Source organism: Cucurbitaria berberidis, assembly GCF_010015615.1.
Source record: "Cucurbitaria berberidis CBS 394.84 unplaced genomic scaffold K460scaffold_5, whole genome shotgun sequence".
Lineage (NCBI taxonomy): Eukaryota > Fungi > Ascomycota > Dothideomycetes > Pleosporales > Cucurbitariaceae > Cucurbitaria > Cucurbitaria berberidis.
The window spans coordinates 488,430-514,908 of NW_024468939.1; the positions used below are offsets into that span (position 1 = coordinate 488,430).

The following is a 26,479-nucleotide window of genomic DNA, read 5'->3' on the forward strand; positions in this document are numbered from 1 at the left end:
CGGGAGGACAGTATGAATGTATGAGTTTCTGATTTCGATAACTGGGTATTCTCTGGTTACTACGCAACAGCAACACCTTCTCCCAGCTTACTCAACTCCAACTCGCCCTCCCCACCGAGATTATCCAACCCATGGAATCCCTCTTCTACAACCCATCTCTGGTCGTACTTCATAAGCACCTTGCACGCATTCCCCACCACCAGTAGGCCCGGCGGTCTACTCCCTTCCTCCTCCACTGCTGCACAAACGTGTTCCAGCGTCGTTCTAATAACTCTTTGATCAGGACACGACGCTCTTTCCAAAACAGCCACAGGCAGGTCCTTGGGGTATCCTTTCCCATCTAGACTTTCAATCAATGCAGATAGACGATGTAGCGACATGAGTAAAACGAGTGTCCGTGACGCCACGAATTCTGGAGGATCAAGCGGCGCGCCCTTCCGTCCGGTGCCAGTGCAGATCAGCACTTGATCTGCAACACCACGGTGCGTGGCAGGTATAGCGGCAAACAGCGGCGCACTCAACGCGCTGGTGATGCCGGGTAGAACACTGGGTATATATCCATGCGCGCGGAAGAAGTCGTACTCCTCACCACCTCGCCCGTAGATATATGGATCGCCCTGCTTTATCCTCACAACCACCTTGCCCGCCTTCAGTCCCTCCAGACCCAGCTCAAGAAGCTCTTCTTGAGCTTTATCTGCGTTGCCGGGGAACTTGCGTGCGATGTGGACGGTTGCGCGGCGCGGGACGAGGTCGAGGATGGGAGCGGGAACGAGTTTGTCGGCGAGGATGAGGTCGGCGGAGAGAATGGCTTTGTGTGCTGCGCGGGTGAGAAGGTCGGGGTTGCCGGGCCCGGAGCCTGCGAGAATGATGCGGCCTGGTCTTCTTTGTGGTGTTATGGCGGCTGGTCCGACTTTCAATGGACTGCTGCTAGCAAACTCGCGGAACAGAGTATCGACATCTGCGTCCGAAATAGCGGCAAGGCGACGAAGGGGCCAATACTCGCATATTTGCGATAGCCAGCGCATCCGACGACCTCGAGCCGCTTCTTTGCTCTCTTCTACAATCAACTTATTGAATGTTGCTGGTTGGCCACTGTCCTCCTCTTCTGCTTCAAGATCTTGTAACAGCTCAGCGGCGTGATCTTCCTCCCATATACGCCTGCGCAGTGTTCCAAGCCTCTCCACAGCGTCACCCAGTTGTTGTGGCAACGAAGCCGCGATTTCCCTACGGATCCTCGCAGACAGCTTACAGCCTTTGCCTGACGTTGTGACACCAATCTGTAACGGCCCGTCGGAGTGTGTAGAGAGGAGCGTGAACGAACATAGATTCGGTGCATCGGCGACATTGACGGGTATCCGTAACCTTCGACAAAGGCTCGAGATGTGGGTACCTGTAGCAAGTCAGCAGGTACATTCTCAGCTGCTCCTGGGTACTGACTGGATCCCTGTTTGCCGCCTGCGGTGATAAACACTGCATCTACAACACCATCTACCTCGGAGCGACCCAAGGTGGTCAGGTCCTCCTCGTTGAAGCTTCGCTTGAGCCATTGCACTTCGCCGGCCTCAATGCGCTTGACCAGACCATAGTGAAGGGTAGCTTCCTCGGGTGCAAGCAGTATGGGCTTTGCGCCGACCTCGATTGACCGTGAGCATCGAGCACCAGCGAGCGGATTCGATCCGATTATCAGATGGATGTGGGATGTCGCATCGACAGCAGTCAGAAGCGCGGGCGCCATGGTGGGATTTGACGCTGACTTGTGATGCTCTGAACTTGCCCGAAGGAAGAGCAAGAGCAAGGACAGCGAGATTAATACAAATGTTATCAGTCTCGCATACTCATGGCGGCGGCGCTGATAATGCACCCTCATTTTCTTGTTCCGAGCCGACCAACCGACAATGGCGCGATAAGCCGCTAACCACAGGCGGCTAGGACGGGTGTCCCCCGCGGAAAAGCTCGTACATCAAGTGGTTGCTCCGCCCAATGGCTGCACGGGCGATTGTCCGCAGTCAACTTCAGCGGAGTTAGTCAGACTGCTCATCGTGGTCCATGACGATGTCAAGGGCTTTGCGGCTCAGCATTACGCTGTGTTCGAGTGCGTTGAGCTTTGCTGAGGCGGAGATGAGGGCGGGATCCTGGCTTTCGACTCGTATCTTCTCCTTGACGCGGACGTCCTGGCCCCTGTACTTGAATGTGCGGTCCGCCTCGTCGTGAACCGGCGGTCGTGTGCCACCCAGTGCCACTGCCAGGCTGTCGCGGAGGCTGAAGCCGCTGAGCGATGACTTCTCCCCAACATGGTGTGGTTCGAGGGTGCGAATCTCGAGGCCGAGGGCGGCGTCGAAGATGAACATGTGGAAGGAGACGTTGGCTGGTAGTGGAGGGTCGAAAGTCTGTTTCGTGTCAGCGTGAATCATGTCGACTTTGGATCATGCAGCTCACGTTCTCATCCACTGGATTCTCCCACCATGTCATCTGCACGTCCGAGTACCCTCGTAACGCCTGTCGTGCCTCCAGTATATGGTCGTGCAGGAGCTGTAGCTGTCCTGCAACGAAGCTCGCATTGGTCGCATCTCCACCCCAGGTAGCAACGTCGATGACATCTAAACAGCTGTTGATCGATGTCCGTAGGTTCGTAAGCTGGGGTACAACGAGCGTGGGCGCCTGCGGGGCGGACGAGATGGTCAAGTCGTATGTATGAGAGCCCTTTGGCGGAGGGAGGCTTGTTAGGCGTAGCTTGATGTTCTGCAGTCACTTGGTGAGCATGTAAACAACACAACTTGTAGAAGCCTCTAGACGTACACCCTTGGTGATGCGCGTTCCAATCCTGGTGACGAGGCCCTTGAGGCTCTCAGACCGTACTGATGACAGCACCAGAGTGGACCCGTTCTCAGTCGGCGCAAGGAGGGCAGCGCACTCTTCCAGGCCTGCCTTGAGCGACTGCAGCGTCTCGCGGAGCTGCACGAGCAGCCATTCGAGCTCCCGGGCTTGAGACGCCGCCTGCTCATCGGCCAGCCGAGCCTCGTCGATGGGCGGCCACACGGCAGTTGACATGGCGATGTCCAAACAGAGTCAAGTCAAGCTCAAAGGTACTGTAGGTTGGTTGTTTGGTCGTTCATCCGGCGACATAAGGATGCACACGTCTCTCAGCAGTCTCGGTTGTTATCCGCGGAAGCTACAGGGATGCAGCTCCCTGCGAAACATCTTGCTCGCATCGCGCGTCCCATTGCTGCAAGCATCCAGAGGCAAAGACAACGTTATGCCTTTCCTGGCCTTGTTGGCCTAGCCTACCATTGTCTTTTGAGCATCGCACTGAACCAATTCGAGGATGGGATGATGCAAATCCCAGGTCATGTTTCCCAGTGAGGTCATAAGCTAGCCGACTTCCCACGCTTCCCGGCTTTACGTCACCGCTCCCAAGCCCAGCGCTCATAAACAAGGTCGATGCTCTTTGTGAGCATTTTCTGCATGCTTCCCTCCCTGTATCTCAGCATTATCGTGCTGTAGTAATCTTAATACACTCGACCGTTGCGACGAATCGTCTTGACCATACTCACAATGGCCGGCCCTGCTAGTGCGTCCCTTCCTGTGTCAGACATTGGCTTTTGCCCAAAATCTAATTCTTGACGCGCAGGACCCCTTCTCGCCATCGTCTCGCTCATCTTGCTCGCCGGTGGCATACTGCTCCAGTTCTTCACCATCTTGTCCGGCGCCGTCAACAGCAGTCCCATCGATCGCTTCTACTTCCTTCAGGCATCGACAAACAACATTGAAAACGCACGCAACCCTTCGCGATGGACCTTCTTCGCCATCTGTGGCCGCGACCCGACCACTGGATATAATGCCAACTGTGGAAACATCGTGCCTGCGCTGCCATTCGACCCGCCGAGAAACTTTGGCACGCAGGAGAATGTCCCAGAGCAGTTTATTGGCACGCATACGTTCTACTACCTCTCCCGGTTCATGTTTGCCTTCTACCTGGTTGCCCTCTTCTTCGCTGCCATTGCCCTCGTCTCTGGCCTCTTGGCGCTCTGCAGTCGTCTCGGTGGCTACCTCTCCGCCATGACAACAGCTGTGGCCCTTTTTTTCCAGACACTGGCTGCTGCTCTCCTAACGTAAGTCTTTCGCAACTCCAGACAAGCTACACTACGAATAACCTCTAACAATAACCAGCGCTTGGGTTATCAAAGGTCGCAATGCCTTCCGCTCTGGAGGCTTTGAAGCAAACGTCGGCAAATACCTCTTAGCTTTTGCTTGGGCTTCCATGGCTGCCTTCTTCGTGGCAACGATTCTTTTCTGCCTAGGTGGAAAGCTCGGCGGCGACCGCTCATCAGGCGTCAAACGTACCCGATCGACCCGGTCGAACCGTAGCCGGGGGAGCTTTATAGACACCGACTCGTCACGCCGGGTCAAGGACGACTACTCGTAAATGAAAGTTGGGGAAGGATGAGAGAACTACGATTAAGGAGAGATTGGAAGATATATACGATATCCACGCCATATTTGTCAAGTATGAATAATGTTTATAGCGCGAGCGATGGAGCAAGGAGTACCTAAGCGATTGTAGATACGCTCAGCCGAATGATGTGTTAATAATCTTTGAAAGTCATGTTCCTCAGACATCTTGTGAATTCTACCAACTACTCAATGTCCTCATCAATCATCATGCTGATTACGCCTCCACTACTTTGAAAATAAGACAACCAGAAGAGAAAAAGTGTGTGCTATTGAGAATATATTAATAATAAGTAATATTGGCATTCATCCATAGTCCATTTCCCATATACCATGTAGCCGCATAATCACATGGACCTTTCCTTTCCCTTCGCCTCTCATATAAATATTACCCCAAATCTCCACCCCGTATGTCGTCGTCTATGTAAATCATACAAGTACACTCCTGCATCGCGTCGATGAAAAGTCGTGTAGTCTAAGGTGCGTGCGCCGTTTACCCAATGCCATAAGTCCGTAAAGCCGTAAAAAAGTTCGATGCTCGCTGTAAATGCGCCGAAAAAAATCAAATGTATGTCGCCTCTGGTTCGCGAAAGACCGTTGTCTTCGCTCATGTATGTCGCCCGTGAAAGGATGAAGCTTCATACCTGCTCCGTCCAGCTCTTGCGCTTGTTGTTCCGCTGCTCCTCCCAAATCACCAACTCCCTTCCGCTCCTATCACCACCTCGTCGCACCCGGTCGATGCCGAGATGTTCAAGGCCATCACGGCCGACGTGGATGCCAAAGCCGTACCTGATCTTCCCCGGGTCCGTAAGCGAGTCGTGCTTCTCATGCCTCTTCTCTTTTCTCGTCTTCTTCTCGCCCAGCGCGGGATCCGTAGGTGAATCGCCCCTGAGATTGTTCTTCGAAGGCCGGACGAGGGAAACGACGGAGCGTGTCCATGTGCGCTCGAGGTACGTGCTTCCCATCAGTCTAGCGACGAGTTCGGGCTTGGTTTGCGGGCGGGAGAAGGCGCGATCGGCCAGGATGGGCGATTGGTACACCCAGCTTATCATCTCGGCCAACGTGTTGCTACGATGCGGCAGGGCACCTCGGCGACGACCGGGGAGCAAGGCGAGCAAGCTGATGGTGTAAAGAGCGAGGAAGAAGCAGAGCGCGTAGTAGCCTGGGAGATCTGCTGAGACGCGGACCGTGTCTTCGTTGTTCCAGTATTGCGTCCAGAAGCAGCCGCCTGCTAGGACGGGAATAGTCATGGAGACGAGTGAGACCAGCGAGAGGACTGCCGTTTGGAAGTGCCTGTTCTCGATTGCTGAAATCGTAGCCGAGATGGGCAACCGACATGCGTAGTCAACAAGAAGTGAGGTCTCGGCGGTAGCGCCACCTTTCGATGAGAGCGAGATGTAAGGCTGGAGTGTTCGGAGAGAATAATCGAGCGACAGCAGGGCCAAGAAGAGAAAGTTGCCGATCAGCGCTGGGATGAACGAGTACAGGAAGTTGGAGGCAGAGAAGCCACTAGCGTCCGTACGTGCGAAGACCTGAGGTAGAAAGCCGATGCGGACAGCGCGGTTCACGAAGCTGACGGCCAGGAAAGCGACCAGCAGGACACTGGCGATAACGATCCAAGCGACGACCGAGGTGTCTTTGAGATACCACGGCAGGTACCTCAACCGTACGCCTGGACTGCGGATGTCCATGCGAATAGAAAAGTCGCCAGGCTTCTCGTTGCCGTGTGCCGGCTCGGGATATGTGCGCTCGGGTCCCTTCTCCCTAATTCGACCTGCTTCGAGCGAAAATCTCCTATTATCTCCACCCTCTTCACCAATGCCATAGAAGACATCGGTCGGTCGCTTCGTAGTACTCCAGTAGCCGATGCGGTCAGCGCGGTTACTCACCAAGTGCCAATCGCCCTTTTCAAACGTCTCGGAGCCATTGTAATCAGCCATGATGTTTGAGCGTTCGAGAAGTGAAACGACGTCGGCGAGCGATCGAGGATCCCACCTCAACCCTGTCTGGTTTTGTATAAGAAATATCAACAGGACCACCAAAGCGATGATCAATAGAATGTATAGAACGACGACGGTCCAGATGACGCCCTGAACAGCGACCCATCTCCATACGCCTCGTTCTAGATCATATCGTACGTTGAATGAAGATGCAAGAAGGGGTATCGTCCAAGTGAATAGCCAGAAGATAATATAGCAGGCCCCGACACGACGTTGGCCTGCACGAAAGTGCTCGAAATTTGGTAGAAGAAACTGCATGGGATGCAGTTGGAGGAAGACAGCTTCGGAGCGTCGGTGGAATGATTTAGAGGCCATTGATATAAACGGCACGATCCGTTGAAGGGCGGTCTGGATCTGGATGAGCCAGAGGAGAATCAACATTCCGAGCATGGTTGGAAGATACTCGAATACGAAGTAGCGACTATCACCGAAGGAGTTGTAGTCCCAGAGTCCATTACCGTTGCTTCGGTTCGAGTAAATAGCGCAGAAGATTAGTGCCGCGAGGATAGTGAGACACAGGAAGATGAAGAGACCTAGCCAGAGAGGGCGGAGGATAGCAGGGAGGAAGTGGAGCGGCGCATGCGGTTGGGTGCTCGCTACGAATACGTCTTTCTCTACCCGAGAGGGAGGTTGTTGTGGTTGGTGGTGAGGGTATTGAGGTTGAGCCGCCACGGGTAGTTGAGTGTTCGCAGTTGGTGCCGAGGGCTGTCTCTGAGGCTGCGGGGGCAGGTACTGCGACATCCTCTGCTGTGTCCTTTGCTCTTGTGCCATGTATCCCAAGCCATCGTCTGAGACAATTCTCTCGACAGGGTAGTCCTCGTCTTGGACCTGTGGCCTATCTTCAGGGTAGACGCGCGAACCTCTGACCTCTTCATCTCGGGTCAGCTGGTCGATAGCGAACCGTATGTATGGTGTTGTGTCTTGACCTGGTGTCGTTGCCACGGACGCCGAGTCCATGTCGGACCGCACCTGGGACCGCCTTGTGTCTTGTGTTCCTGGTCTCTCCTCCGCGATTGTCGAGACAGCCGGCGATTGAGGGCGTCCGTGTTGCCTCGGGATACCAATGCCGCGTAGCGATGTTATTGGGGTTTCAGTTTCGGACAACAAATGCTCATGACTTGCTGCCGGGGTTCGGTGGTGGGATGGCGGTGTTTGGAAGAGAGGTTTCTTGTCCTCGCTATCGCTGGATGTGTTCTCGGAGACGCTGTAGAATCCTTCAGAGGCAGCTAATGAGGCAGCAACGCTCTGCTGAGAGCCTTGGTGGGAGAGTCGAGGTCGAGATACTATTCTCTGGGTCAGTAGACGCAAGTTTGGATAGCTGAGGAGGCGGACCGTTGGTGTGCTTGAGCTGGAACTCGGGGTCCACACTCATATCTTCTCTGGAACGCTAAGCAAGAGTGGAGTCGTGCAAGAATGTTAGCATTGTGTAGATTTCTAAGAGCTGGCTGCAGGTGAGTTTTCTACTCGGGATGGCTGGTGCATCCTGGAGGCTGGGGAGGTTGGGCAGGGGTCGTCTCATCACAGCTGGGATCACATTGGTGCGGCGCATATATTCAAGGTCCTGATTCAGGTGTAAAAAGAACAAGTTTCTTGTTATTTGTGGTATATCATTCGTGGATCAGCCTGGCGATGCCTGATGTGTTGTTTATGCGTTATATCCCGCTGTGGTGACGCAGGGCCCACTAGTGCTATCTTGAGGTGGCCCGGGCGTCGGACACCAGAATATACATCAAAGACCACCATCTTCACGCCAACACCCACTATGTCGTCTTGAATATCATCTCTGGTTACATAAATCAGTATATGGAAGGCCTGGTATCGGTCGCTTCCTCCACAACAATCCCACTGCTATAGCATATCGATCCGCGACGTAAGGCGCAGTAATCAACTTCATGAGGTATCTACCCTCCTTTCACGCTTGAATGATATATATTCTAACTGTTTGTGGCTCAGGTTGTGATGGAACTTTGCGAACAAGCCCAAGTGTTCCTTGAACATGGAGACGACTGCCATTTTGACCACACAAAAATCATTCTGCGAAGAGCTGACAACGAATACTTCTACGCCAAGACCAGTTTGCGCATCCCCCAATCTTCAAGAATTGATGTGGACCAACTGGAGACAATTCCAATCCCTGCAAATCACATCTGGCCGTTAGCTGATCCCACATTCACTCGAGCTCCTGAACCACTACCTTCTACCTGTTACTTGAAACGACCCAGCTTTCTTTACTACGACGAAACCGCTAATGAACAAGACTACGGTCGTCAAATCCTGACCGAGGTGGAAGCGTGCGAGGTTCTAAAATTACACCCACATCCCAACGTCGCGCAATACATGGGCTGCATCGTAGAAGCTGGTCGAATAAGAGGGCTTTGCTTTCCAAAATATTGCACTACTCTCTCGCAGATGTTGAAAGAGAGGTCATACTTTGACAGGAGCCGGTTTCTGCGTGAAATAGAAGCAGGTGTACGTCATATGCATGACTTGGGACTTGTACACAATGATCTCAACCCATCAAACATCATGATGGATGGAGACAATGCTGTTATCATAGACTTCGACTCATGCAAAAAGGAGGGAGACAAACTGGGTACGAAGATAGGAACACACGGGTGGACACTGGATGATGTAGAGTATGCGAGGCGAGAAAATGACTTTTATAGCCTCTCACTAATAGCTGCAGCCCTAAAGAGAGATAACTCATAATCAAAGACTGTGTGGATGACTACCCCAATCATATGCCTTGTCCCTCAAACACCTCAACCCGTCTTCTTTGAATCCCTCGCCCTGCCTGGTGCCAGCACTACTCAAGGCATCCTGGAATGTCAAAATATACGATACCAAATGTGGGATAAGCATCTCACTTACACGTTTACCGCTGGGGTAGAACATGATTATCCGACTATCTGCAATCGCTATGCCCACAGTCCAATATTTTCGCCTTACATAACGATCCATCCTTACAGTACCTCGTAGCCCATTCACAGGCATTGACAGGTGGCGTGGTTTCACAATAGGCAATGCTGTAAATATGTAAATGGTGGGAGTGGGTTGATTTTCGAATTCGGTGTTTGAGGATCAGGTATTGAATGATAGTGATGAGATTGATAGTATCGATGAGCAGATGCTTGTATTCGAAGCTGCCTTCTTTGTTCTGCGTTCGTTCAGCGTTCACTCACCATCGTCTCTTCTTATATACTCCGCTATGGCGAGTGAGTCTCGCTTGGGTGCCATCGAGATGCTGCTGCTGATCCCGTCACCTTCCACTTTTCGCCCTTCACATGAACATGAACAATATCTCGGCTGAGAAGATGGCAATTAACTTGCTCTTTGTGGCTTGATCCTGAACGTGGTTGATCTGTATACGGCCGCAAGTGGGTGAAGCAAGGTAAACATGCACCTCATAGATAGACATTGTTGCTCCAGACGCAGTGGATGCCTTCATATCGGTGTGAATACGAGTGCACCAGCGCACGTCTTCTGGCATATCATAACAGAGTAAGCTTAGTGCTTGATCCTTCTCGCATGGCAACGCAATCTCTTGGCTTCATAATACCACTTTGTGGCTTGATTTCGCGTTGTTTGGGTTGTAGGTGCAGACGCAGGGATCGTTTGGCTGACGTGGCCCGATCAGGCTCAGCAGCACAAGAAAAATGGTACTATCGCGTATACCTGGGGAAGTAATGTTAGAGTTCAGAACTCAGCTTAACAAAACTGTAGTATGGTAAGATACGGGTCAACACTGAGATGCTGTTCAAAGACAAGCCAAGGAGGCATTATTCGCAATAGACATGTATCCATCAACTATAACATTACAAATTTGCTAAGGGGAAATTCTGGAGGTCTGAAATGCAAAAGTGTCTCGCCTCACAGTGCGTCTCGCGTGGCTGCAACGTATATGGAGTAGCGCGTTCTCCTGCGGGCTTGGCGTCTTCCTTAGCTTTCCTGCGGATCCGTGCTCTGACTAGCAACCCTACACTTCAAAGTTGGCGGCAATGTATAAGCGCTTCGATCCGCGATTCCAGTCAGCATGGCCAGTTGTTCACCAACTCTAGCCGCCCAGAAGAGATGGCGTATGCCACATCAGACGAAGAAAGGTATATCATTGCAACTCTTGTCAATCTGCATAATCATTCTGACTTTCGCAGTGTAGGCTATCAGCAAAGCGACGCGACGCAGCGATCGCATACGAGCAGCGGTTAAGGAAGGCTCCACATCTCGAACCGATACTCTTTACTTAACAAAGCAAGAGGCGTGTGTGTGTTATCTTTGGTCAATGACAACGGTCTAACATGGCGACGGAGCTTTCAAAGCCTCAACAAGTCCAGGCAGAAGCCGTCAAGTCAAAAAAGCGCATTCGAGACCCCGAGAACCCATCAATTGAACAACCTAAGAACAAGCCTCTACGAACTCAAGATTCCCCCCAGACGAAGCCTCGCGCGCAGGTTGAGAAGCAAAAGCGACCTCGAGAAGATGAAGTTATACCCTCCCGCCTTTTGCTCGAGAGGGCCTCAGAACCAACACGAACAGTTTGGAAGACAACCGGCGAAGCTCGAGTTGACTACTGGAGAGAGAATGGAACCTGGCCAAACGCGGAGCAAGAAGAAACCATGGATCGTTTTCGAGAGCTTGTCCAGCCTGCGCTGGCAAGAAAGAAGTCATCGGTTTCCCTACGTCGCAAATGTTCAGATGCGAGCATCAACTCCGAAACAGTCCTAACACGAACACCGAGCGACCAATTGCCGCGGGAACAGAAGAGCGCCCCATACCGACATCCTCGTTATGAAAGCCAGCTCAGTGAACGCGGTAGCTTCATGAATAAATACAAGAATATCAGTGTGGAGAGCAAAGAGCTTTGCCAAAAGCTTCTAAAGTCGCCACAGTCGCCGCCAAAAGATACATCGTTTGAAGATGATCTGTTCGAGGATACTTTGAAATTGATCAAAGGCAGGAACGAGACCAGGGTGATTCGTGACATCGCGCAGCTGATTGTTCCTTCTGCCGAAATTCTAGCAATTCGCGGCTCTAAGCATCTAGAGATTCTCCGAGAGACTACCAACGCCGGCTGGAACAACGCTATCCCATTTTACGGATCAGGACCGCAACCAGACTACAGCCTTGGATTCAAGCGGGAAGCTTTTACTAAGGAACAACTGCAAAAGCTTCAGCCCTTTATTGGAAACGATCTGGAAGATTGCTCCTATTTTGCCGCCACGTACGATATGTACTTTCCATTCCTAACCAGCGAAGTGAAATGCGGAGCATCCGCGCTTGATATCGCCGATCGACAAAACGCTCACAGTCAAACTGTCTTATCACGTGGTCTTTTCGAGCTCTTCCGTCTTGTAGGCCGAGAGAGAGAGCTTCACAACACAATCAACGGCTTTTCATACTCGCATAGTGATGTTGATGTGCGAATTTGGGCACATTTGATTGTCATAAATGGTGACAACCCTGAGTTCTACCGAGAACCAATTGCGAAGTTTGACATCGAAAAGACAGCACAAGCGGACAACAGATGGGTTGCATGGACTGTTGCCATGAACATCCTTGATTTATGGGCCACTGATCACTTTAAACTGATCTGCTCTGCTATCGATATGTTACCCGCTGGCTTGAACTTCGACGTCTCTGAGCTGTCCGAACTTCAATCCGTAGATGCAGACCTAGTCTCGTCACGCTCAGGATTGTCCCAGCAACTTGAAGAGTATACCTTAGCTCATGATCATGTCGTACTGGACAGTCAGCCGAGTGTTCAGCAGATCACCCCAGCCACAACAATCCAAACAAAGTCGGGCAACTCCAAGAAGAAAAAGACGAAGTAACGGGGGCTACCCTCGCCATTTAAACCGGGCCCACATGTGCCTCCTGTGACACTTATCAGGCCACGCTTATCTCGACTACAGCGTACCCACGAGAAGTAACAGAAGTCCGGTATTCGCGGACGTTAACCAATGTATTAGTAAGTTTCGACAGCTCAACGGCAAAGCATGCGACCTTGCTCGCGAGCGCTGTAAGAGAGTTAGGGCACTGATCGATCTTAATCTGAAGAATTAGATGGCGTCCTTGCATTGTATGCGAGGCATCTCCCGCCTACGTCAGTATCTTGAACGTTAAGGGACAAGGCAAGTCTCTTAATTGTCCACTTGGTGGCACATTTAGTTCTTGATCTGGGCAGGCTCGTGCTATGGCACATCGAAGATAGTTCCCTCGTATTTGATGTTGCGGAGTTCAGCGACAGGCGTTAAGTGTCGTAACCTGAATAAAGCACATTTCAAGGGCCCTATGGATATTTGAATAATTGAGGTAGTTGAAATGTGGTATTGCACCTAGTACTATTGCCGGACGAAAAATACATTGGCTGCCTGCTACTACAAATCAGTACACTAGGCAGCAGAGTATTTGATGAACTCACCCATGACGTAAGGGGCCTGTGTGGGGTACGTGATGGATGCATCAAATTGCTTAGCTTAATGCATCAGTTCGCCAATCCCGTCGTGTGATTCTTCACCGGTCGTGGCTGTCCACCCATTGGAAGCCTAGGCTTCCAATGAATAATATAAATTGAAACATGATGCGACCAGATAAAAGCTCGATGTTACCTTCAGGACCAAATCACAAACTTCATCTCAACTTTAACGAAGCCCTACCTCAAAGCAAGTTGAGTAAGTTTCATGCCACTTGAAAGCGAGTTTTTATGCTTAATTTTCGTAGAAATGTGTTTCAAGGCGGCTCCAGGCACAAAATACCGCAAATGCGGTGATAAGGTGGAAGGGCCAGAGAAGGTTTACGATTGCAAGGAGAAGCCAAATGGTCCAAACTGCGCCAACCCTCCATACAACCATTCTATAACAGACAAAGTTGTTAACGACTTTTGTCCGGATTGCAAAGCTGCAGGACGCTCATAGCCGATTTAAGGACAACACACCGAAAATGTCTGTTGGACATGACGGAACTGAAATGTTCATGTTCAGATAGAAGTAGTCATCGATCCTGTGTCAAGGCACGGAATTTACACATGGAAGATAGAACATGTTTTGCGCATATCAATCAACTCCAGATATCATCTGGAATCTCATAGCATTCAGCTTGCCAAGCCGCACGGTAAACCTCTTCGTTCATCCATCGTGAGTCTTCCTCAACCAGCAAACGATCATACTTCGTTTGTTCCTCATGCAGAGAGTCTTTATGTTGAGCTACTGCGTTGTTGCTAATCTCTGCCATGCGCCTTTTTAATGATGATAGAACAGAGACTGCCCCTGTCCAGCCCGCTTGAATGACTTCCTCAAAGTCTTTTGCAGCTTCATCCACAATGCCTTGACCGCCTTTGAGGATACTGATCGTCCTTTGTACTTCTGCATAGCTGTTGGCTTTCGCAACATGATCGATACCAGACGCTAAATAATGTATGCATGTTGCCAGAGTGAATTGATCTTCCGCGACTTGTTCAGAGAAGCCTTCATCGTCGCAATGCCTGACAGACCCAAAATCGAATAGCTTGAGCTGATTGTGGTCATCAATCCCCATATTGCGTTTATTAATATCTCCGTGCGTATATCCAAGGTCCTCGAGCCATACGACAGCACTAACAAGCTGTTTGATCCATGCAATGTGTGTTGCCGTTGTATGGAGTCCCCAAACCTGTTCTACTAACTTATAACGCGGGAGAACTATACCAGTGAGAAGTTTGGTCTGCAGCCTTTGTGCGAGGTTTGGGTGCGGGGATTTAGCTAGAATGGTGTAGAATGTGCTTTCTTTCTTGAATAGGGCAAAACTTTGGAGCGACATGTGCAATTGCTCGTTTGTTTCGTCTGTAGGTGGTGATCTGGCGACCGGATATTGGAAGGGAAGTTTCACCACAGCCTCATCGGAGACCTCGTAGACTATACCCTGCGACGGCCCAAGACTTAGGCATGTCGACGGCGGGAATTTGTAAGGTGTGAACCAGGTGTTGTTAGGCATCGAGTCTCCGGGCGCGGCCAAGCAGGTATATTTGAGCAAGGGTAACTCGATGTCGTGAATGTAATAAGAGGTAGTCGACTCGAGGTTATACTTCAGTTGAAGTGGCAACAGGTTCTGAGCGGAAGCGTCGTCGAGTAGCAACCAAGGAGGCAGCCAATGCGATTGCGTGATGCGTGATAGGAGGGAAAGAGTCGAGTTTATGCTGTTCGAGGCAGACACGGTTGGCAGGCAAAGATTACCGGTACTGTATCGGTACCGATAGATACCGGCTTGGCATCACCGATCTCAACAAACAAGTCCTGCTTCAGTTAGTGCCCCCAATAACACATTTGCCCACAGCAAGTGCGCCTACTCCAAAGTTTACCACATGGGACACGTATCGTGACGCCAGCCTTGTGAGGCGCGAGCAACTTGATATAGCCCACAGTATCGTAATATCTTATAAGAGCGCGTCATTCTTCTCGATTTCGTTGCCGCAGTCTACGCCATAGACTAGTTCCCCTACCTCTTTCTGTCGTCGACGCCCATGCCGGAACACTTGGAGCAATGCACGAGGAGCGACACAGGATAAGGCATTCGACTGAGGGCACCCTGTACGAAATCTCGATACACTTCCAAATAGTTAGTTTGTAGATCAAAAGCACTCTGGAGTTAGCGCTCTCAAGTCGATTGAGATATTGACAGTCAAGTTATAAACATGCAAGGAGAGAGTACACCTTTTTCTCCTCTACTCCTTGCGCACTACTAGAGGGTCTATATCTTTATCACGATCCATCATGTCGGTCTTCTCGCCTAGTAAGTCAACAGGTTGTTGCCAGGAGCCGACGGGCCTTCGGTTCACCAGAGTAGCCTTTGTCAGGTGCAGCGGGCCGTTAGGAGCTTCTTGGCAGACTACTCTTATAAGAGGAAAACATACGAGTTTGACAATACATGAGACTGGTCTGCTGGAACAATCACACCAGTCGACATAGCTTTATGGTCATTCAATCCTTCATTCTAATGGTCAAACAAGCCACTTCCAGCTTCAATTGATCGTTGACGTCCTCCAAGCAAACTGCATTCCCAAATCGAACATCTGAAACACGCGACAAAGCGGCCCGCGCCTTAACAAAGACATTTTGACTGCAGAAACGGATCCGGCATGCAATCATAGAGCTTGAACTGTGACCTTGAGTCAAACCACCTGGATTGCTCTCCCGAATGTCTGGAAGCATTTTCAAATGAGCAGTGTGCCAGACTATCCCGGTTCTTCAGCATCTCTAGTGTCGCACTATAAATGGGGAAAATATGGGTCAAATAAGCGCCTACGCCCTACGCCCAGGACTATGATTGGCGTGCAACTCAAAAGCTCCACTCTAAGAACTCCAACCTCGTACAACAGACGGGTTGATCATTAGACAGCACAATCTGGTGGGGGCCCTTGCGAAATTACGACGCCAACTGGACCGAGCTTTACAGACAAAGGCAATTCGTGACAGACGATGCCACCATTGCAACCGAAGTTGCTTCGCCGTGTGGCTGCATAGAAGTCTATTTGAGACACTCCCCGCGTGGCAGTGCGATGCGGCGATGTGCAACAACGGAAGCATGTTTCATGCATTGCAACTCTTCGATATCTGCGCCGACGAGGTCGGCGCGTAGCTCTCTTCATTCGCCTCGCCTTTCCTTGCTCACAAGGCTGACTTTGTTAACTGCCTGAGGCTCCCAGCCTAGACCGCTATCAGTCACGGGCGGAAGAACGGTGCAGAGGCTCCACCCGGGCGTAATCCTACGCCAAACCCCTTCCAGTCGTCAGACGGAACAACTCTTACGCCAACGCAGTCAAGCTTCTGACACAACACCAAATTTACAACATCACCCCCAGCCGCAGCACGGCAAAGTAGCTGCTAGGCCGTGCTAAGCGAGGCGCAAGCTGCAAGTGGAGTCCGTGGCGCTACGATTACGGCGTGGTCTTTATCAGGCCCACCGTACGGCGTACGGACATTACGCCCATGTGTTGTACCCGTCCTTGTCCTGTGTTGATCTGTGAACTAGATGTAGTGCCCCATCCTTTGTCCCATAAGCTGGCTATCTTTCGTTCAGCTCTCACTCACGTTTCGTTCTTTCCTCTTCCCTACTCGTAGTCGTTCTTTGCTATTCGAGCCATCTCAATTTATATCGGGAAACATAAACCTCAACTCTGGAGCGAAGATTCGTCATGTCGAATTCAAGCTTCTTCGATTTCCACTGCCCAACTGGAGGGAAATGGTACGTATATCGACACGTCGATGCATTCCATGTTTAGAGCTCCCAACCGGTCTCAACTGATCCCACATCCTTCTGTTTGCTTAGTGCAACGCTAACAACGTTAGGTATGCTTGCGCGACCGGGAGCAAGTTCGTAGGATGTTGTACCACCGACCCATGTGGTGCCAACGGGTGTGTACAAGGTAACATTCGTGCGGGTGGGTATAATGTATCGCACCACGGAGGTAATATATTCAGACACGAACTACATGTTATACATACACTAACCTTGTGACAGAATGGCCTGACGCTAGCTGTGGAAGTGCCAGCGATTTCTTCACCTGCAATGCTGCGAGTACGTTCTGGGGCTGTTGCAAGGTCACTGGCGACACGAATCCATGTAATTCGACCCCACCAGCGACATGTCCTCAAGGCAACCTGGTGCCTGCATTCCTGGAGCGACCGGAGCAGTTCCAGGCCTACACGAGCGCAACGTCCTCCTCGAGCGCAACGCCAACCTCAAAGAAAAGCAATACAGGTGCAATCGCTGGTGGCGTAGTCGGAGGAGTAGTTGCTCTTGCCATCATCGGCCTGATTATTTTCTTTATTCTTCGTAAAAAGAGGCGTGCCCAAAATGAGAGCGCAACTGCAATGTTGCCGATGACTAGCGAAAAGCCGGATGGAGCAAGGGGATCGACACAATATGGCGGTCAATCACGTACGACAGCCACAAATCCTACTGAGCTGCCATTTGCTAATGTGTGAACAGCGCCGCCTACATACACCGCTCCCAACCAGGAATACTACCAAGACGCGTCTCCAAACAAAGGCCCCTACCAGCAACGGTACGCCAACATGATGGACGGTCCTCAAGAGCTGCCGGGGGAGGTGCCAGCTTCCAACGAACATAGATACTCAGAACTTCCTGCAGAATCGTCGAGTAGCGCGGGTAACCGTCGGTTCTCAGAACTTCCTGCTGGAGCAACACGGGTGTCAGAACTCGAATCACCGGAAACCTCTCCACGTCCTTTGCAGTCAGAATTCTCGACAGATTTGGCGAAACGAGTAAATCAGGAGCAAGGGTTAGGCCTGACGACAGAAGAGACGCCGAAGAGGAACTAGTTGGCACAGTTTTTGATAAAGGGTTACAAAATAATACTAATTTACCTACTAAATTACTCCCAAGGGGCCCCTTTCGTTGACTTCATGCTCCCTTGTTTTGACATGTTGTAGTTTTGTACTAACTACTGACAGGGTAGATTGAAAGGTTTCGCGATTGCCCCAAAATCCTCCATTATGATTGAACTATTCAGGCAATGACACACTAGCTCAATGGGGACAATGAATCCAACATGCACGCCAGGAGAGTGCCCAGGAATAGCCCCCGCAGCACGCAGTGCTCCGCCACGACATGCAGATCAGCTTCCCAATGCGGCGAACATCCAACATCATCTGAAGTCTTAGCCTACTCCGCCCTTATGTTTCAAACTGCAATGTGTCGGCACACTCGAGAATAGTCGGTAGGCTTCTCAGCCTCGTGGTCTGATGGCGGGCTAGGTACTCGCGCGGCCCCAACGCAAGCACTCGACGTACGCCATGTCGGCGCGGCCCCGCGAATCTGACACCACGAGGTATGTCAGGGTGCGGCGAACAGCTGTAGGGTCATCTTCGTGTTACCAGTCGAAGGCGAGAAGTGAGAAACTAGCCGCGCCTTATGGCTTCATTGCTTGCATGCTTTTTTCTTGCGCTCAGCCTACTCAGACTGGACATGTGGCGTTGCTGCTCGATTACTCACTTCAGCCCAGCTTAGTATCAACACGTTCTGACAGACGGTTCGAATCGCGTTTGACTTGACGACCCTGGAACTTCGTCGTCGCTAATATCTATCTTCTAATCACTACTTACTCAATAGACGAGACCAGAAGTACCTCGACAGAACCGGCGATAGCTCACTAGACGATAAACCAGCTATCACCATGTCATACACGCCGTTCAAACGTCAAGATTTCGCACCTTCATGCCCCTCGGGCGGAACGTGGTGGGCGTGCGGTCACGGCACGTAAGTCCAGTCACCGCACAACCCAAGTTAGACGTCCGTTAAACCCTCGCCCAGATATTTCGTAGGCTGCTGCGCCAGAGATCCATGCGACATCACCTGCGCACAGGGAAATCTGTACCCTGGTGCCTTCAACCCAACATCTTACGGGGACTTTCCAGATGCTACATGTGGAACAGGGAGCAAAGTCCGTCTTCACAGTATACGTCTTTAAGTTTGCTAGTACGCTGACACTGGGATAGTTCTATACCTGTACAGCAGGAGCCACGTTCTGGGGGTGCTGTAAAACCAATGCATGTAGTCAGAGCGGCTGTCCGGATGGAGATCTCGAGCCCGCGATCTTGAATAGAGAGGACCTGCGGAGCGCATATCATGCCTCTGGAGGGACGACGTTGGCTAGTGCGACCAGGACATCGACGGCTTCAGCATCAATAATGTCGACTCCAGCTATAACGAGCGTAGTTCCACCTACTTCGTTTCCGACTCCTGAGGGCAAACAACACGTTGGAGCCATAGCGGGCGGAGCAGCTGGCGGTGCGTTTGGTCTAGCGCTCATCATCGGACTTGTACTATACTACTGCTGCCACGCGAAGAAGTCGAGAAAAGGGCATGCGGATACCGTAGTGCGAAGACTATCCGACCTCCCTGCAAGGACGGCGGAGAAGGACAAAGCAGTTCCTCGGCCACCTGATGGTACGTCTCTCAAATTTACTGCAGGGCATTCTTTGACCAGTCAGTGTACTGACATATCATAGCAGCGCCCCCAGGATACTCGTCGCCAAACCCAGAGGCAGGGTTCTACCCGCAGGTGCCATCGCAATACGGGCAATACGGCACGTCGTATGCCTACACGCAGCAACAGCAACAAGCATACCCCCCGGAGCCGCAGGAACTGCCCATCGGACGGCCTTCACCCGTCCCGTTCGCGCTGAAGCCCGCGGGACGGCACCGCCGCGAGGCCTCGGAGTTGTCGGGGGACACGGCGATTCGATCCGAGCTCGACACGCCGTTGGAGTCGCCCAAGGGACAGCAGAAGCAGTTCGCGCAGCCGAGCCCTTTGACGCCACAGACGCGTTTTGAAGAGCAGAGTCCGAGGAGTGTAGAGGGTAATGATGCGGTGCAGAGTTGGATGGCGCAGCAGAATTTGCAGGCGGAAAGAGGAGGGAGAGATGGGTATGGCCAGGGGCTTGGTGTGCAGGGAGTGAGTGATGGGGATGGGGTGGGGAATGGACGTGAGCAGAGGGGATATGGAAATGCGGCGAATAGTAGCATGTATCATGGTATTTAGACCGTGGGGTATTGACTACGAACGGGAGTTGAGTGTTTCATATGGCTCTTGGATGGGGAGACTAACTGGCTACAGTTTGAAGTACATATTATTGATCCGCACTCAAAGTACTTTCACAGAACCAGCGATAGCTCAACTAGGGCGTAGGCGCTTTGGAAAATCCTCTTACATGTTATTGATGACCCTCAACTCACTTCGACTGGATTCTGTTGAGCAAAAAGCGAGTCATGGTCGCACCTATGTTGTGCTGGCTGAGCTGAGAGCAACTGGCATTCAAGTGACATGTTGACCCAAACGTGTGGATGCGCAATATAAAACCGCACATCAAATCGCACCCTGCAGTCCCCTGTCGAAACCTTGGTCTCATAAAATCATCCTGTTCGCTGGCAGAATGTCGGCGGTTGCGCTGGAAGCGGGAGGATGTGCGACAGAACAGCGGGACAAGCGTTCGTGGAGGCTGGCTCTGCAGCTCCTTGCCCATAGTGGTGGTGAGCCCCGGATTTCAGCTGACCATGGCACAGCGATCAGCAGCCCTGTCGAGGGGGGGAAGCGGTGCCGTATCGCGCAAGCAAGCTAGCGAGGCGGCACTATCTAGCAGGGCGCGACGTGAATGAATAGTGGGCAAAGCATGCGGGCCTTGCCTAGGTAAGCTTTTCGCGTCGGGCTTCTCTTTGCTACTTGCAGTAGATAGTGGGGTGCGGGCGCGCAGGGGCCATTTTCTGCTTACGTGTTGGTGTGCGGCCTGCCCGAGGCTCAGGGCAGGGCGTCGCTGGTGAAGGGTAGCCCTCTCTCGTCGGGTGTGTTGATACCAACTAGCCTTTGCGTTGAAGCAGGCTATCCATCCGACTCTCTCGCTCTCGTCATCGGTATCGCGTTGGGCGATCTTTGCACGCCGCAAGCGGATCGAATCGAAACAGGGGAGCGTGCCCCGCTGCGTTTGGCGAATAGTGGGATCCGGGGAGGGTGAAGGATGATGAGCTGTCTCAAGGTTGGGTCGGGAGGATGACGATGCTGGTGGCAACAACTGCAAAGGGCGTGTGGACGACAACGGCCGCTGGCTTGCGACTACATGGGTAATCTTGACGATGCGTTTCATGACTCAAGACCCGGTGCTGCAGGCTGGCAAGCGGCTCTCTCTTGGGTCTGGCAGCCAGACGCCCATGGACGGGGGAGCTTGTAGTCTACTAGACAGCCGATGCGACTTCAGACGGCGACGAACCTGACATGTTGATGCCGCCAGCCAGACAGCGGCCTCCTGCGTTGAGCAGCGCAGCCGCATTAGATAGACGGACGGCAGCACTGGGCGCCCCGTCACCGGCCCCGCCAATGAGTGAGGCGCGCACAGAGAAAAGCTTCCAGAAGGCTTCGATGCACACTGAGGTTTTCGAGTGGGGAGGCAGAGGGGGCGCTATCGCTCTTTTCGTCTCGAGTAGTCCAATCATGCCAGCCTACGGCCTTTGTGCATCGTTCCTCCACACCACACTACCTACACACTACACACTACATACCCTCTCTCTCTCTCTCTCTCTCGACAGCCTTGGTCCCCGACATCACCCTCTCCATCGACAACCTGAGTGCGCCCGATGCTGCTCGCAGTGCGGCCGATTCTGCGAGTGCGCTGCTTGCGACACTGACGCTCACGTCTCCAACGAACGACCCACCCCTGCGTCTGCGACCTGCCTCTCCGCACCCGCTCGCTCGCTCATTCACTCACTGCTGTGCTCCGTGGCCAGTCGGTCTGCATCTCAAACACCCTGCAGCGCCATCGACGACCGCTGCAAAGCCGTTGCGCTGCTGCTGCTGTCGTCGCTCTCGTTCGCATTGAGACGCAGCTGCCGTCCTGTGCCCTCCCGCCATCGCACCTTCCTCCAAACGTCGCTACCCGCCTTACCTGTCTGGCTGTCGCTTTCGCCGTTCGCGCCTCCCGCATTCCTTGTAAACAGCCTCAGACATTGTGTGCCATTGCCGCCGCATCGCTGCGATTCCTAGACCTGCCTTTGACGTCGCCGTTTCACATTGCATCGCACACTAACGCGCCCACTCCCGCCTCCCATCGCTGTACCTCCCCCACGCTCCCACGCTTCTGCTTTGTTCTGCAGCGCCCCTGCACCACCATCTCGTTGCAGTTGGAACCTGCAATCTGGTCATAGATTGAACTGCGACGACGACGCTCGTCACTTGGCCTCGCAACCACCTCGACCCCCCTCAGACCGCGCATCGCAACCTTGGCTTCCTTCCCGTTCTGCGACAACACCTACACGAAAACCCTCCCCTCTGCGCCCGAGACCACTGCTGTCTGGTCGCCGCAGCACAGGCGGAGACGATGGAACATGGCGCGTGCAATGTCATCTACATTGACCGGCGGGCCAACGACGAGCATGTACGGAAAGAAACCTTGTCCAAGTCGCTAGTTGCAAGGACGGGCACACAGAATGCAGGGCAGAGCTATTTTGTTTTGGGCAAGACGTCACCCCCAGAGGTAACTGACAACGTGGAGGCGATATTGTCCATGTGCAACGAAGGTAAGTCAGGTGCACACGATGCCTAGATGCGTTGCTCACAGGTAGTCCAGTACATATCTGCGGCTCTGGCAGATCATGTCTATCCAAGATTGCCAGTATTCTCGAATCCACAAAAGCCAACGTACCTACCTTTGTCATAATAGACATTCCATACGACCAAGAGCAGCGGTTAAAACGACTGTCCCGTGAGCCTCGCACGCCTTCGCCCACCTCTTCGCTCTTGAGACGGACAGACACAACCGAGCCCGATGACATATATGCCATGCAGCTGCTTACGCACATCTCCTCGGAGATCTCGTCAAGAAACTTCTCAAAACTCGTCGTTCCCGTCGTCATGTTGACAGGGCTCGATCACGATGCCTTTTCGACGACGCTTTCTTCACCCGGCCTCCACCCGTCGCATCCACTCACAGACACGCTTCGCTTGACTCGCTACCTGGATGCCGGTGCCGTTGACGTCCTCGCAAGTCCACTGTCCAAGGAGCGTATACGCGGTTTAATAATACATGCGTACCGGTTACAGAAAGAGTGGACGCGCGAAGAAGCAAGCTTTCTGACCACTAAGAGGAATCGGAAGTTGTCTTGGGTCGGCGTCGACGATACGAAACCCTATGCCTATCTGCGTGAGGCTATGGTGTCCAACCTGATGACTGGCATATGTAACCCGGAAACGGTTGGAGAATCGCTCGAGCCAAGGTATGTAAAAAATCGCAAGTCTAGGAAATCCTGCTGACATAATTAGGGACTTCGACCTCGATGATGACCGAAGAGCTGTTGTGGAGGAACGGGTAGGCACCTGGGCTTTTTCCGCGCACGACTGTACCGACGACGAGCTCGTCTATGGCGCCCTGGTCATGCTCAGACATGCGCTACAGATGCCAGAGTTGGAAAAGTGGGCCATGACCGAAGGTAAGTACATCTCCTGACTACACGTGCCAAGATTTGTTAACGCAGTCCTCAGATGAATTGATCGTGTTCCTCTTGGCTAGCCGTACAGCGTACAACGAGTTCGTCAAGTATCACAATTTCCGCCATGTCGTCGATGTTCTACAAGCCCTCTTCCATTTCTTGGTCCGAATCGGCACGTTGCCTCCGTATCCGTCGAACAGTACCTCCACGTCGACTCCAAAATCCCCAATAGCCGAGCTCCTCAAGCCTTTTGACGCACTCACACTGCTCATTTCCGCCATTGGACACGATGTCGGCCATCCGGGTGTTAACAACGCTTTCTTAGTCGCGCTAAACGCACCGTTAGCCCAACTCTACAACGATCGCTCCGTACTTGAATCGTTCCATTGCGCCGCGTATTCACAAATCCTACGCCGATATTGGCCCGCAGCCTTCGCCGACGCCGCGATGCGGAAGCTGATGATCAACAACATCCTTGCGACCGACATGGGCCTTCACTTCAAGTACATGAGTGACTTGGGAAGCTTGCAGCAAAAGGTGGCTCACGAAAATGGCGTTCTTGATGCCTGGAGTGTCAAGGTGCAGGAAGAGCAAAAAGACTTGACATGTGGTCTTCTCATCAAATGCGCCGACATTTGCAACGTTGTACGTCCTCACCCCTTTATTCAAATGCGACATGCAGTATGCTAACTCCATCTAGGCGAGAAAATTCGAGACCGCTGCTCAATGGGCTAACATTCTCACGGACGAATTCAGTAATCAAGGGCTCATGGAAGAAGAATTGCAAATGCCATCGTGCCTCTTTGGCGGCCCCCCTGTTCGGGACGACATTATCAAGCTCGGGGAGTCTCAGATCGGCTTTATGAACATCTTCGCCCGACCACTTTTTGAAGCCGTTACCGATATCCTACCGGCAATGCGCTTTGCCGTAGACGAGATTTTGGCCAACAAGGCGGTCTGGGAGAAGAAGATCGACGAGGAACGCCAGAAGAACAGAAAGAGACCCGATTTGACTCTTGGCGTATTGGCTCCAAGCTACTCTGTTGACCCGACCCCAAGCCCGCATTCTAGAGGTCCAGCGAAGCCGGGTGCGAGTGTCCCCGCATTACCGACCGTTCAGAAACCAACTCCAACCACCTCTCCAGGGGAAGCCGATCGCCGCGGTTCTACTGGTTCATCGCAGACTGCCTTGTCCGGGTCACAGCGAACATCGATAGTTGTTGATAAAGGCTCGCGGCGGTCTTCGGCTACTGGTGTACCGGGACAACGAGCTTTGGTGTCGCGCGAGAATCAGAGTTCGTCAAGACGAGGAAGTGGGGATCCTAGTTTGACAGCGATTCTTGTCACGCACACCCCAAACGCGTCTGACTCGACCCCAATAGTATCGTCCCCATGCCCTGAGGATCGCTCAAGAGGGGATCGCAAAGACACGCTAACGAGCTCATCTACCAAAAAGAAGGACAAGGACCTTGGCAGACCTGTCACGGCTCCTTCTCAAGCCAGACGTAGTCATGGTAAGCACCAATGTTCATAAGACGCGTCAGTCTCATGATGGATCAAACTAACTGCTAATTTAGTCGTCAATCTCTATCCAGTACCGCAACCATCGTCGCAGAGTCATTCTTCCCAGGTCGATCTCTCCCATCCTACCAACGGCAACTTCGATGGCTCGAAAATGCCACAGTGGGACAACAACAAAATGAGTGGCGACAGCAATGCCACACGATCAGATGCGTCTCGCAATTCTAGTTGGTGGCGACAAATGAGTTCTCGACGCGGGACGCGGGATGTCAGAAATGGCGACGCAGATGGCCGGGCTTCCCATAAGGAGGGTATGCTCGACACTTTCCCCTCAAACACGGATTCAACTACCACATCACCTACCTCTACTAGTCCCGGCAGAAAGACCACGTCAGGCAAGATTAAGAATTTCTTCAAACGAAAACCTAGTGGCAGCCATAAGGAGCATGACAAGCAGCTTTCTAGCTATGGCAGCTCCTCTCAACTTCGAACCCCGCAGACTAGTGACCCTGGGCGTTCACTGAACAGCGACGACTGAAGCAATACAGTCTTTTATTGACCATCTCCTAACTTCTCGTAATGACCGACGCCGCATCCGATTCTACGGATTTCCTTCGTTCTCAGCATACCCATGCAAAAGCTATATGGGGTTCTACAGCACTTGCTGTTGGGTTTCCTTGCCACCAGGCATCTTCTAGGATACGAGACGTCTCACGCATGACATCACGGGTGCAATATGAAAAAAGCTCCAACTACTGTATCTACTACTTGGGTCCCATTCCGGTCAGCCTTCGGGTTCTCTTTGCGCCAAAATGCGCTTGAGCGTGGGCACCGTTTTTTCTCCCTTCCTCAAGCAATGATGCATTTCTTCCTTTTTCTGGCTCATATTTTCCTTTGTCTTCGCTTCCAATTTATCGTGCTTCTGCCATAGCTCTTTTCGGGTTTAACACTATGAGCAAAGGAATATTTTTCTACGCAGTCGTCTCGAGACGCACTATCTGCATTTCGTACTTGGTTGTGTGCCTTTAGGCCCCCACATAGGGAGGGATAGTTGTTTCGTATTTACTTCGTTCCGTTTGTATGCGTTCTAAAAGAGAGCGCCTCTGATTGTACGGGCTTTATGTATTGTCGTCTCGTCTCGTGGAAGAACAAGGAGGGAGGGAGGGAGCAGGAACTCCTACAAGACAGTGGGTGAGCTGGGACCAGGGCAGGCGCAGGCAGGCGTGCATGAGATCTCCAGAGCGCCATGGCATATGGGCCTGTTGGGGCTTTTTTACGAGCGCTGTGGCTTGTTTCGCCGCCTCCCATTATGTAGGACAGGACGCGGTTGGCTTTTATCCTAGTGTAGGATCGGAATGCGCCGCTTAGTGATTAATGAAATTTCTTGTAATGATTGTATCGTCTTGGTATCTGGACTCGGTGTATCCAACGTGGTGAGTAGATTGGCGAGGTTTTAACAAGATCCGAGTGTATAACCATTGGGAGAAGAGGACGATGCTATGTGTACAGAGTAGGGTTACAAGAAACAAGGCCATCCTCCAGCC

The 26,479-nt window shown here is 52.2% G+C and overlaps 11 protein-coding genes across 11 annotated transcripts; 7 read left to right on the forward strand and 4 right to left on the reverse strand.

Moving 5' to 3' along the window:
• Window positions 1–59: 59 nt before the first annotated feature.
• K460DRAFT_388428 (uroporphyrin-III C-methyltransferas-like protein) lies at window positions 60–1,735 on the reverse strand (the record flags this gene model as incomplete). The annotated part of the gene is made up of 2 exons (XM_040935690.1): window positions 60–1,390; window positions 1,438–1,735. The coding sequence occupies 2 exons, from the start codon at window positions 1,733–1,735 to the stop codon at window positions 60–62; spliced, it is 1,629 nt and encodes a 542-aa protein (XP_040784056.1).
• Window positions 1,736–1,972: 237 nt separating this feature from the next.
• K460DRAFT_434606 (uncharacterized protein) lies at window positions 1,973–3,051 on the reverse strand (the record flags this gene model as incomplete). Its single annotated transcript, XM_040938385.1, has 3 exons — window positions 1,973–2,387; window positions 2,437–2,739; window positions 2,797–3,051. The coding sequence occupies 3 exons, from the start codon at window positions 3,046–3,048 to the stop codon at window positions 2,022–2,024; spliced, it is 921 nt and encodes a 306-aa protein (XP_040784057.1). The 3' UTR covers window positions 1,973–2,021.
• A 173-nt stretch (window positions 3,052–3,224) lies between these two features.
• K460DRAFT_369523 (SUR7-domain-containing protein) lies at window positions 3,225–4,702 on the forward strand. Its single transcript, XM_040933978.1, has 3 exons — window positions 3,225–3,568; window positions 3,629–4,109; window positions 4,168–4,702. The coding sequence occupies exons 1-3, from the start codon at window positions 3,553–3,555 to the stop codon at window positions 4,421–4,423; spliced, it is 753 nt and encodes a 250-aa protein (XP_040784058.1). The 5' UTR covers window positions 3,225–3,552; the 3' UTR covers window positions 4,424–4,702.
• On the reverse strand, window positions 4,609–8,076 carry K460DRAFT_419553 (uncharacterized protein). The gene is made up of 2 exons (XM_040938021.1): window positions 7,782–8,076; window positions 4,609–7,732 (listed from the first exon to the last, which is right to left on the reverse strand). Exons 1-2 carry the CDS (start codon window positions 7,819–7,821, stop codon window positions 5,088–5,090), a joined length of 2,685 nt encoding a protein of 894 aa, XP_040784059.1. The 5' UTR covers window positions 7,822–8,076; the 3' UTR covers window positions 4,609–5,087.
• Window positions 8,077–8,374: 298 nt separating this feature from the next.
• Window positions 8,375–9,522, forward strand: K460DRAFT_168453 (uncharacterized protein). Its single transcript, XM_040926933.1, has one exon. The coding sequence runs from the start codon at window positions 8,409–8,411 to the stop codon at window positions 9,156–9,158; it is 750 nt and encodes a 249-aa protein (XP_040784060.1). The 5' UTR covers window positions 8,375–8,408; the 3' UTR covers window positions 9,159–9,522.
• A 960-nt stretch (window positions 9,523–10,482) lies between these two features.
• Window positions 10,483–12,277, forward strand: K460DRAFT_292284 (uncharacterized protein; the record flags this gene model as incomplete). Its single annotated transcript, XM_040929344.1, has 2 exons — window positions 10,483–10,549; window positions 10,815–12,277. The coding sequence occupies 2 exons, from the start codon at window positions 10,483–10,485 to the stop codon at window positions 12,275–12,277; spliced, it is 1,530 nt and encodes a 509-aa protein (XP_040784061.1).
• A 910-nt stretch (window positions 12,278–13,187) lies between these two features.
• Window positions 13,188–14,619, reverse strand: K460DRAFT_419555 (uncharacterized protein). The gene has a single exon (XM_040938022.1). It carries the CDS (start codon window positions 14,412–14,414, stop codon window positions 13,503–13,505), a length of 912 nt encoding a protein of 303 aa, XP_040784062.1. The 5' UTR covers window positions 14,415–14,619; the 3' UTR covers window positions 13,188–13,502.
• Window positions 14,620–16,275: 1,656 nt separating this feature from the next.
• Window positions 16,276–17,786, forward strand: K460DRAFT_397718 (uncharacterized protein). Its single transcript, XM_040936176.1, has 4 exons — window positions 16,276–16,661; window positions 16,766–16,884; window positions 16,938–17,357; window positions 17,409–17,786. Exons 1-4 carry the CDS (start codon window positions 16,612–16,614, stop codon window positions 17,759–17,761), a joined length of 942 nt encoding a protein of 313 aa, XP_040784063.1. The 5' UTR covers window positions 16,276–16,611; the 3' UTR covers window positions 17,762–17,786.
• A 600-nt stretch (window positions 17,787–18,386) lies between these two features.
• Window positions 18,387–20,134, forward strand: K460DRAFT_168562 (uncharacterized protein). The gene is made up of 4 exons (XM_040926935.1): window positions 18,387–18,698; window positions 18,753–18,882; window positions 18,938–19,388; window positions 19,451–20,134. Exons 1-4 carry the CDS (start codon window positions 18,616–18,618, stop codon window positions 19,981–19,983), a joined length of 1,197 nt encoding a protein of 398 aa, XP_040784064.1. The 5' UTR covers window positions 18,387–18,615; the 3' UTR covers window positions 19,984–20,134.
• Window positions 20,135–20,902: 768 nt separating this feature from the next.
• On the forward strand, window positions 20,903–22,139 carry K460DRAFT_168532 (uncharacterized protein). Its single transcript, XM_040926934.1, has one exon. It carries the CDS (start codon window positions 21,208–21,210, stop codon window positions 21,970–21,972), a length of 765 nt encoding a protein of 254 aa, XP_040784065.1. The 5' UTR covers window positions 20,903–21,207; the 3' UTR covers window positions 21,973–22,139.
• A 167-nt stretch (window positions 22,140–22,306) lies between these two features.
• Window positions 22,307–25,473, forward strand: K460DRAFT_291968 (HD-domain/PDEase-like protein; the record flags this gene model as incomplete). The annotated part of the gene is made up of 6 exons (XM_040929324.1): window positions 22,307–22,505; window positions 22,556–23,201; window positions 23,248–23,414; window positions 23,467–24,059; window positions 24,115–24,928; window positions 24,992–25,473. The coding sequence occupies 6 exons, from the start codon at window positions 22,307–22,309 to the stop codon at window positions 25,471–25,473; spliced, it is 2,901 nt and encodes a 966-aa protein (XP_040784066.1).
• Window positions 25,474–26,479: the final 1,006 nt, after the last annotated feature.

Bases quoted from the DNA above. Each gene is read 5' to 3' on its own strand.
- K460DRAFT_419555 (XM_040938022.1), bottom strand. From the start codon at position 14,414: ATGCCTAACAACACCTGGTTCACACCTTACAAATTCCCGCCGTCGACA.
- K460DRAFT_397718 (XM_040936176.1), top strand. From the start codon at position 16,612: ATGTCGAATTCAAGCTTCTTCGATTTCCACTGCCCAACTGGAGGGAAA. The intron at 16,662-16,765 runs GTACGTATATCG...TAACAACGTTAG, and splicing joins TGCCCAACTGGAGGGAAATG to GTATGCTTGCGCGACCGGGA. The intron at 16,885-16,937 runs GTAATATATTCA...ACCTTGTGACAG, and splicing joins TAATGTATCGCACCACGGAG to AATGGCCTGACGCTAGCTGT.
- K460DRAFT_168453 (XM_040926933.1), top strand. From the start codon at position 8,409: ATGGAACTTTGCGAACAAGCCCAAGTGTTCCTTGAACATGGAGACGAC.
- K460DRAFT_419553 (XM_040938021.1), bottom strand. From the start codon at position 7,821: ATGAGTGTGGACCCCGAGTTCCAGCTCAAGCACACCAACG. The intron at 7,733-7,781 runs GTCCGCCTCCTC...CCCAGAGAATAG, and splicing joins CCAGCTCAAGCACACCAACG to TATCTCGACCTCGACTCTCC.
- K460DRAFT_168532 (XM_040926934.1), top strand. From the start codon at position 21,208: ATGTTGATGCCGCCAGCCAGACAGCGGCCTCCTGCGTTGAGCAGCGCA.
- K460DRAFT_369523 (XM_040933978.1), top strand. The intron at 4,110-4,167 runs GTAAGTCTTTCG...AACAATAACCAG, and splicing joins CTGGCTGCTGCTCTCCTAAC to CGCTTGGGTTATCAAAGGTC.
- K460DRAFT_168562 (XM_040926935.1), top strand. From the start codon at position 18,616: ATGTCATACACGCCGTTCAAACGTCAAGATTTCGCACCTTCATGCCCC. The intron at 18,699-18,752 runs GTAAGTCCAGTC...ACCCTCGCCCAG, and splicing joins TGGGCGTGCGGTCACGGCAC to ATATTTCGTAGGCTGCTGCG. The intron at 19,389-19,450 runs GTACGTCTCTCA...GACATATCATAG, and splicing joins AGTTCCTCGGCCACCTGATG to CAGCGCCCCCAGGATACTCG.